At 37.0% G+C, this 10,688-nt stretch overlaps 1 protein-coding gene across 1 annotated transcript in view; it reads right to left on the bottom strand.

Annotated features, from left to right (window-relative positions):
* The window catches only part of PTPRQ (protein tyrosine phosphatase, receptor type, Q), a 338,184-nt gene that overhangs the window by 292,936 nt on the left and 34,560 nt on the right, over positions 1-10,688 (bottom strand). The window contains exons 5-6 of the mRNA XM_006871836.1: positions 10,258-10,457; positions 5,507-5,756 (exon numbers count right to left, since the gene is read on the bottom strand). Coding sequence (XP_006871898.1) covers positions 5,507-5,756; positions 10,258-10,457 — 450 coding nt within the window. The remainder of the gene's footprint in view (positions 1-5,506; positions 5,757-10,257; positions 10,458-10,688) is intronic.

The raw sequence follows: 10,688 nt of genomic DNA on the forward strand, positions 1-10,688 counted from the left end.
TTATAGTATTTGGCTTTATCTTCTCGAGCTGATCTTTGAAATTTTCTGTTTAGCTCTTGGACCTCTTCAATTCTTCCATTTGCTTTAGCATCTCAACACTGGAGAGCAAGTTTCAGAGTCTCCTCTGACATCCATTTTGACCTTTTCCTTCTTTCTTGTCTACAGAATCCTTCAATGTTGCAAGCTGATACTTGAATTTTTTCTTGTTTCCTAAGCTTGAGAAACACTTAGCATGTTCTTCCTTTTGATATTCTAACTGCAGGTTTTCGCATATTTCATTATAATATTTGACTTTGTCTTCTTGAGCTTCTCTTTGAAATTTTCAATTCAGTTCTTTTACCTCATTTCTTTCATTTGCTTTAGCATTTCTACAATGGAAAGCAAGTTTCAGAGTTACTTATGGCATCCATTTTATATTTTCCTTCTTTCTTGTATTCTAAATGACCTTTTGATTTCTTCCTGTATGATGTTCTTGATGTCACCCATAACTCTTTTGGTCTTCAGTCTAATTCATTAAATCTGTTCTCATGATGATCTAAAATCAGGTGGTACATGTTCAAGGTCATATTTTGGCTCTCATGGACTTGTTTTAATTTTCTTCAGATTCAGCTTGAACTTGCATATAAGCAATTGATATTCTGTGCCAGTCTGCCCTCTGACTTTGTATTGGCTAATGGTATGGGGCGTTTCCACCATCCCATTCTACAAATGTGGTCAATTTGATTTTTGTATATTACATTTGGTGAGGTCAAAGTACATAGTCATCTTTTATGTTGCTTAAGTAAGGTATTTGCGAAGAACTCATTAGTCTTGCAAAGTTCTATCATGCAATCTCCAGCATCATTTCTATCACCAAGGCCATATTTTCCAGTTACTAATCTTTCCTCTTTGTTTCCAAGCTTTCCATTCCAATCACCAGTAATTATCAATATATCTTGATTTCATGGTTGATCAATTTTGGACTGGAGGAGTTGGCAAAATCCTTCAATTTCAACATCACTGGCTTTAGTGATTAATACAGAATAATAGTTGTTTCAGCTGATCTTTCTTGAAGTTGTATGGCTATTATCCTATCACAAACAGAGCTGTACTTCAAAACAGATCTTGAAATGTTGCTTTAGATGATGAATGTGATGCCATTCCTCTTCAATTTGTCATTCCCAGCAATGTAAACCATGTGAGTTTCAGATTCAAAATGGCTAATACCAGTCCATTTCAGCTCACTAATGCCTACATTGGAGTCCTCATGTGGCTCTTTAGGATAAGCACTAGACTGAAAAGTTGGTTTGAATTGCAAGGTCAATGGTTGATGCTCACCAACTACTACTCAGAAACCCTATACAGGATCATTATGAGTTGGGACTGACTTGATAGCACTTAACAACAACAACACCCATGCCTAGTTTATTGATGTTTATTCATTCATTTCATTTTTTAAGACTTTGACTTTTCCTAGATTCATACTTTGTACATTTCCATGTTCTGAATATTAATGGATGCTTATAGCTGTTTCTCCTCACTTTGAGTTGTGCTCCAACAGCAAATGAAGATCTTGAAAGCTTTACTACATTCATGTCATCACAGTCAGCTCTAATTTGAGGAGGCAGCTCTCCCCCAGTCATATTTTGAGTGCCTTCGAACCTGATGGGCTCATATTCCAGCACTAGATCTGACAGTATTGTGGTGCTCTTCCCCATGTTTCAATAGTCAATATTCTGGTGCTCTCTGATAGTGTTCCACTGCTACTCAAGGTTTTCAGTGACTAAATATTTGGAAGTAGTCCATCTCTCCTTCTTCCTCATCTGTCTTATGCTGGAAGCTCAGTTGAAATCTGTCTACCCTGGGTGATCCTGCTGGTATTTACAACACCAGTGGCATTGCTTCCAGAATCACAGCAACACACATGTCACCATAGTGCAGCAAACTGACATCAGTGTTGATGGTGGATCTTAGCAAAATGTAATTGGACTTCTTTCTTCAGTACCATTGGCTGTTTCTCATATGCTACTTCTTGCAATCACTGAATATAGACCATTTATTTTTGGTACACTGATTCGGTGTACTCTTTCTATCTTCTTTTGATGCTTTCTGAATCATTAATATATTGTACAAAGAATCATTCAGTATGGCAAATCAAGTCCTGATTTTTTTCCTCAATTCTTTCACTTTGAGAAAAGCTGAGCACATTATTCTTTTTGGGCTTCCTAACTCCTGATGTTTGCACATTTCCTTATAATATTGGACTTTGTCTTCTTCTGCTGCCCTTTGTAATTTTCTGTTAAGCTCTTTTACTTTCTCATTTCTCCCATTTGCATTAGCATGTCTAAGCCAGAAAGCAGGTTTCAGAGTCTCTTATGACAGCAGTTGAAAATTTTTGATGCCATCCCACTCCTCTTCTGGTTTTCAGTCATTAGTGCCTAATGCATCAAATCTGTTTATTTTTTTTTTCTGAGTATCTGTTGTTTATTTTGATATAAAAAATAAACTCTAAAACCTATAAAGAGTCACTTATTTTTACATTATTGTAAAGTTACGAATAAAAACACCAGCTAACAGTCCCAAAGATATCACATATGCTTTGGGGAAAAACAAACAAATTTGCTATTTGCATTCAATGGAGAAGAGAATAACCAACTATCTCCCTGATTTTCCCTAACTTTACTAAATCATCACTGGGAAAGTTAGCAGTGGGGATGTCACATAATTATAACAGGAAGGTTCTACTTTATAACCCTCATGAGCTAGCAGTAGGACAAACTTGAGTTACATTTTGGTTCCTTTTGGATGTAGTTGCAAAGGAGCCATTAAATTCTTAGGGGCTTGATGTCTCTCAGAAAGAAGCAAGCTAGTAGGGAGACTGATGTCTCTCAGAAAGAAGCAAGCTAGGAGGGAGACTGAATATGTGAGTTTACTTAGGTGAAAAACATTGGCATTGACATTAGGAATCCAGTTGGTATGTTATTGTTAAAATGATATATCTGTGTTGTTGAGTTCAGTCAGCTGATCAGGTTACCATCTCTAGATCTTGGAATGGCATATCTGAATTGAGGTCTCACTGTAAAGTTGTATGTTCAACTCTAATTCTAGTTGTCTTCTTTGGTTTTCATGTCTATTAGTCATTACCAGCTCCAGCAGCCACTACTTGGTAAAACTTTGCCACGAAGTTTGGCTCACTGACCTCCATCAGTCTGACAAATTCATTGTGCTCCTGCTCAGCCCAACCTCGAAACCACTGATCCTAAAGTCGTAGCTGGCACTCAAAGATACAAGGTGATTGGCTTGCCCCAGGCACAGTAAGCTGCTCTAGACCATGTAGTAGTGGCTGTAATTTTTCTAGCACTGTCTTACCCACCAGGTCCTGTAGGAAATGTTCCCACTGGGGACCTGACCAACTTGCAAACTGGTGTAGAATACACTTCATCTCCTGGGATGTGATGTAAGACATTGGGGCAGGAGAGCATTAGTAATTGTGTCCAACACTGAGGGTAAGGGAGAAGGGAAGGATAGAGGTAGTGAAGATGATGATTTCAGTAGCATCCTCCTCTTCTCCTTTTAGAGTGTACCCAAACACCATCACAAGAGTCCCTGAACTCTGAATATCGCAGCCACTTTCATATTCTCGATAAACCTAAGCAGGGGCAGCTAGGCAGCCCATGTACTTCACTCAAATCTATTTTTGAAATGATCTCTAAATTCAGGTGGGCTATGCTCAAGATCATATTTTGGGTCTTGTGGATTTGTTTTAATTTTCTTTAGTTTCAGGCTTGAACTTACATATGAGCAATTGATGGTCTGTTCCACAGTCTGTCACTGGCCTGGTTTTGACTGATAATATGGAGCTTTTTCCCTGTGTCTTTCCACAGATGTAGTCAATTTGATTAATGTTTATTCAATCTGGTGAAGTCCATATATTGCTTAAAAGTGGTATTTTAATGAAGAATTCATTGTTCTTACAAAATTCTATCATGCGACCTCCAGCATCATTTCTATCACCAAGGCAGTATTTCCCAACTGATCCTTCCTCTTTGTTTCCAAACTCTGCATTACAAATGCCAGTAATTTTCAATACATCTCATTGCATGTTTGATCAATTTCAGATTGATGAAGTTGGTAGAATTCTTCAATTTCATCATCACTTGCTTTAGTGGCTGGTACATAAATCTGAATCATAACGGTTTTAACTGATTTCCCTTATATACATATGGATATTATCCTATCATATACAGCTTCATACTTCAAAATAGTTCTCGAAAATTTTTTTTGTAAGTAATGTGATGCCATTCCTTTTCATTTTGTCATTACTGCCATAGAAAACCATGTGACTGTCAGATTCAAACTGGCCAACACCAGTCCATTTTAGTTCACTAATGCTTGGGATATTGATGTTTATGTGTTCCATTTCATTTTTGAAAACTTGTAGTTTTCCTAGCTTCATACTTCATATAGTCCATGTTTCAATTATTAATGGATGTTTGCAGCTGTTTCACCTCATTTTGACTTAAGCCCCATGAGCATATGAAGGCCCATAAAACTTTACTCCATACAAGTCATCAAGGCCAACTTTACTTTGAGAAGATAGCTCTTCTCCAGTCACAAGACAAGTGCTTTCTAACCTGAGGGGCTCATTCTCTGACACTACATCTGATAACATCTTTGTGCTATGCATCATGTTTCAATGTTGAATATTCTAGTGCTATCTCAGTGTTTCACAATAATAATAAAGTATTATAGCATTGTGAAACAAGGAGCTCTGGTAGTGTAGCGGTTACGAATCAGGCTGCTAATCTCACAGTCAGCAGTTCGAAACTACCAGCTGTTCCATGGGAGAAAGATGAGGCTCTCTGCTCCTGTAAAAAGTTACAGCTTCGGAAACTCTATGCAGGGTCGCCATGAGTCAGAACCAACTCCATGGCACATAACAACAACAACAGAAATATGTACTCTTATTTGATAATGATAATAATAGCTGAAGATGCTCATTTCAGTCTAACAGAAGCCCAATGAGGAAAATACTATTACTATCTCCATATTTCAGGTAAGCAAACAAAAATTAAAAGAGGATATAAGTAAGTGTATAGTGTAAAATTCTCATCTGATATTGAAAGTTGATCAGATGATAATCTGCATTTTCAGATGCTAGCTCTATATTTGGTACTAATGATATCAGTGAGAAAAAGGTATGATTATGAAATACACATATTCAGAAAGACAGATATGATTATGAAAGAGATTGCTGAGATCCTTAATGACATAAGATAATCCTAAATTATGGTTATTAGATCAGTAATCCTTTCTTTCTTATCTTCTCTTCTCCTTTTAGATGGTTAGTTTAGTACTGAAAAGAAGTACAGAAATTTGAAGGTACCCAGGTGGGCTACCCATTATCTATAATCCGAAAACAAATTCTTAAAAGGGAAGGAAGGCTAACCAAAAATTTATATTGAGAAGCCTAAAATTATTTTATAAATAATTTAAGTATTTTTTCTAATAAAATATGAAAACTTACCTGATTCTGGTGTTCTGACAATTGTACTGTCAATATAACCTGCTTCTGTTGTTACAGCTGAAACTTCAAAAAGGTATGTTGTGTAAGGTCTTAATTGTGTCACCACAAAACTGATGGGCTCTTTCCACACAGAGCTTATCTTACTCCGTGGTAATGTGCTCGATGAGTATGTGGTACGTGATGGAGATGTAACTCTACCCAGGGCTGGAGAAGGGCTGGTTGTACTCCATAAAAAAGATTCACTATTTTCCTAGGGGATGAAAAATATCAGTGGAAAAATAATGTATCTATTAGTGAACATGAAAAGTGCAATTAATTTCTTTTAATTTTGTACTATCAACATTATTCTGGAGTATATATATTTATATATACAGGAATATTTTATTGGTATACAATTATAACAGGTTAATTTATTGATGCAAATTATGGACAATTCCGTTATAGTTTAATTACATCCCCTGATGGCTACAGTTTTAGAAAGAGCATTTTATTGCATTATTTATACTTCAATTTTACTTATGAAAATTTCAAGTGATTTAGAATAACCGTAAGGAGCACTGGTGCTCCAGTAATTAAAGCCATCAGCTGCTAACGAAGAAGTTGGTGGTTGGAAACCACCAACCAAACCATGGCAGAAAGGTGTGACATTCTGCTTCCATAAGGATTTCAGCTTGGAAAAACTATAGGGCAGTTCTACCATGCCCTAGACACCATCAGTTGAGACTGATGTACTGACAATGAGTTTGTGTTGATTTGTTTGTTTACAATAAAGGAAAAATAAAGCAAAAGCAAACATTTAAAAATATTCATGTAGAAAGAACAATCATAAAATTAATTAAATATTTTAACTTCTGTGAAATTTCAAACATAGATTTTTGTACTGTTGCTATCTTTTTTTTCTCATAAGAACTCAAAGGAGAAAGCCAAGCACAAGTTCTGTGCCTGTTACAAAAAGTGGCACCAACCATCCCTCCCACAGCACACTCTACTTATCAGTTGGTTTCGATAACACATTGAAATGGCTACACAGAACTCAGAAACTATAGTCAGAGGAAGTTTATTAAGGAAGTTAATAGGATATTATGCAGTGTAAGAAAACACTCAGGGTACAGTTCTTTCAGTCAGGACTATGTCTCCCCAACCATGTCCACAGGCAGGCCTTTCTCTGACCATTGGCTTGGCCTCTGCAGTGCTCCAGCAATGTTACAAATCTCTTTTAGGGCTGCAGATAAATCCCCACAGGGCACATCACTCTACCATAAGTCTCAGCCTGAAGGAATTCAGCTCTAGCTCCAGGAGTCAACAAATCTAGCTTTACCAATTTAGCGTCGAGAGTCACTCCACTCTGCAAGCAAGCCTCCTGCCCAAAGTCACTCAGCTATCCTTGCTCTGTAGAATGGAAAACCCACTATCTCTGCTCTGGCTCTTGGTTCTGCAGCAGCTGCTGCTTTTCTGCTACTCCTCCCATGCCATGGCTTTCTATACCTGGGGTGAGAAGGTTCAATGCTCAGGGATTTTGGAGTCCCAAGGATACACTCCACTCCTGCTTCTTTTTTGATGGTAATGAGATCATCCTCTGATTCTGAGATGGCACATTTTATACCCAGCAGGATGGCAAAATTGATCAATCACAATTAACCCTGTTAACAATTACTCACACAGAAACATATAAACCATCAGCATCTTCTCCCACTTTCTCTTACCCAGACCCATCAGGAAAAAGTTGCCTGGTGTGAGTTTATAAAGACCATGGCTAGTTGTTATTGATAGGTCCCCTTGAATCTATTCTGACTTAAAGTTACTGTATATACAACAGAATGAAACGTTGCTTGGTCCCTCATCATTCCCCAAATTGTTATGTTTGAGTCCATTGTTGTGGCCACTGTGCCATTCTATCTTGTTATGGATCTTTCTCTTTTTCACTGACCCTCTACCAAGTACGATGTCCTTTTCCAAGGACTTGTCCCTCCTGATAACATGTTCTAAATAAGTGAGAAGTCTGGTCATCCTTGATTCTGATTCTAAGGAACATTCTGTTTGCACTTCTTCTGAGACAAATTTGTTTCTTCTTCTGGCAGTCCATGGTACTTTTAATATTCTTCTGCAACACCATAATCCAAATGTATCAACTCTTTTCCTGTCTTTCTTATTTATTTTCCAACTTTCACATGCATATGAAGCAGTTGAAAATACCATTGCTTATGTTAGGCGCACCTTAGTCTTCAAATTGGTTTCTTTGCTCTTGAACACTTTAAAGAGGTCTTGTGCAGCAAATTTGCTTAATAAAATGCGTTATTTGATTTCTTAACTGCTGCTTCTATTGACTGTTGCTTGTGGATCCATAGTGTTAAGTTCAACATCAGCAAATTCCTTTGCATAGTCAATCAAGCACAAGTAAAGAGCTTTTCAGTATTCTCTGTTTTCAGCCAAGATCCATCTCATGTTATTAATGATACCCCTCATTCCACTTCCTCTTCTAAATATGGCTTGAATTTCTGGAAGCTTCCTGTCAATGTACTGCTGCAATAGTTTTTAATCACATCAGCAAAATTTTACTTGAAGGTGGTATTAATGAAGCTGTTTGAAGATTACCATATGGCTAGTAGAGACATGAAATAATTGACTGCACTTCACATGTGTATTAGAAATATATCATAAACTGAAAAAGAGGACTTTAAAGCTTTGATAAAGTAAAATACTTAAAACAAAATTAATTGTGTTTGACTATTTCTCCACCATTAATATAACAAATATCACAAAATAAGTTTCAAAACTTTCAATGGTTTCCCATCAATAATTAGATATAGATAACAACACAACTTTTGTACAACAAAAACTACCTACCTTTGCAAATCTATTCTGTGCTATTCCCCTATATGAACCCATCCTGTGGACCCTACCATCACTTCCTGTCACATGATAGTATTTCCTTTTCTCCAGTTACATCCTATAACTTTCCTGTAAAAACTTTTTATAGTAGCCTACATCATAAATGCTCTCCTGCACCCCAACACAACACACACACACACACAAAATGCAATCTCCATGTATGCTCCCTCTCATTCCTTCCTCCAAGGACTACTGCAAAAGATACACCTTTCATGAATCTTTTCCAGAGCCCTTAACTGATATTAACCCCTTACTTTTGAATTCTTACATGCACTCTTATTCTAATTTGCAATAACATGAGACTATAATCTAGAATTTGTTGTTAATAGTTGATATTGACTCAACTCTGGCTCTTGATAACAGAAAAAAGCATGGCCCAGCCCTGCACAATCTTCATGATCCCTAGTAGGCCTGAGTCCATTGTTTTGGCCATTATGACAATCCATCTTACTGAAAGTTTTCTGTCTTCCACTTTATCAAACATGAGGCTTTTCTGTAAAGATTGATCCCTCCTGATGATGTATCCAAAATAAGTAAAAGTCTCAGACAATATTCTCTGACTCATAGGGTTTTCATGAGTTAATGGTTCCACAAGCTATGGACAACAATGCAAAGTATGAGCATTCCTGAACACTTAATTGTGCTCATGAGAATTCCATACGTGGACCAATAGGCAGTTGTTCAAACAGAACATGGGAAAACTGAATGGTTTAAAATTAAGAAAGGTGTGCAACAGGGTTGTATTCTTTCACCATACCTATTCAATCTGTATGCTGAGCAAATAATCCGAGAAGCTGGGTTCTATGAACTAAAACATGGCATCGGGATTGGAAGAAGACTCATTAACAACCTTGCAAATGATACAACCTTGCTTGCTGAAAGTGAAGAGGACTTAAAATACTTACTGATGAAGATCAAAGACCACAGTCTTCAGTATGGATTACATCTCAATGTAAAGAAAACAAAAATCCTCACCACTGGAACAATAAACAACATTCTTATCAACAAAGATTGAAGTTGTCAAGGACTTCATTCTTCTTGGAATAACTATCAACACTCATGGAAGCAGCAGTCAAGAAATCAAACCACATATTGCATTAGGCAAATCTGCTGCACAAGACCTTTTGAAAGTGTTGAAGAGTAAAGCTGTCAGCTTGAGGACTAAGGTGCACCTGACCCAAGCCATGGTATTTTCAATAACAGCATATACATGCAAAAGCTAGACAGTGAATAAGGGAGAGCATAGAATAATTGATTCATTTGAGTGTTTGTGTTGGAGGAGAATATTGAAAATACCATGGGCTGCCAAAAGAACAAACAAATCTGTGTTGGAAGAAATGCAGCCAGAGTGCTCCTTGGAGGCCAAGATGGCCAAACTTCATCTCTTATACTTCAGAATATTGTCAGGAGGGACTAGTCACTGGAGAAGGATATCATGTTTGGTAAGGTGGAGGGTCAGAGAAAAAGAGGAAGACCTCCAGCAAGATGAATTAATAAAGTGGCAGCATCAATGGGTTCAAGTGTGGCAACAATTATGAGGTTGGCTCGGGACTGGGCAGTGTTTCATTCTGTTGTGCATAGGGTTGCTATGAGTTAGTACTGACTCAATGGCACCTAACACCACCACCACCAACAATAATGTTTTGAAATAGATAGGCCTTTCTTCCTAGTATATCTTGGTGTGGAGGCTCCACTGAAACCTGTCCACCATGAGTGATCCTGGAAGTATGTAAAATACCAGCAGTATAACTTACAGTATCATAGCAACACTCAAGCCTTATGACAAATGTGTCTTAAGGTATATTCCATGTCATGTCAAACTATATTCCATTTCATGTCAAAGTATATTCCATGATACTTACATTACACTCAGGCAACTTCCCAGTCAAAATGTCCTCTACTCTGATTGAGACATCTTTCACAACTATTCCACTTCTGGCATGTTTGACACTAATCTTGAAGCTGGTAATTTTGCCATTTGGTTGGCGAGGTAAATACCAAATCAAGTTTACTGCTGAATAATTGAAGGCCTCAACTGTGAGGTTTACAACTTTTCCTGGAGCTATGAAAATGAGACGGATTGAGGAAGGATTAAAAAAAAGGAGTTACTAAACTTAGGTTGACATTTATTTATATAACTTAAGTATGCTAATTTTCTATTTTGTTTAAAATTAAATATACAATACAGTGGATAAAATCTACAATACAGTATCTTTTTAAAATGCTATTTAATTTACTTTTTATTATTAAGATAAATAATTGGAAATTGAAGTAATAGGATTGTGTTTAAAAG

This window comes from Chrysochloris asiatica, unplaced genomic scaffold, assembly GCF_000296735.1.
Source record: "Chrysochloris asiatica unplaced genomic scaffold, ChrAsi1.0 scaffold00175, whole genome shotgun sequence".
Taxonomy (NCBI): domain Eukaryota; kingdom Metazoa; phylum Chordata; class Mammalia; order Afrosoricida; family Chrysochloridae; genus Chrysochloris; species Chrysochloris asiatica.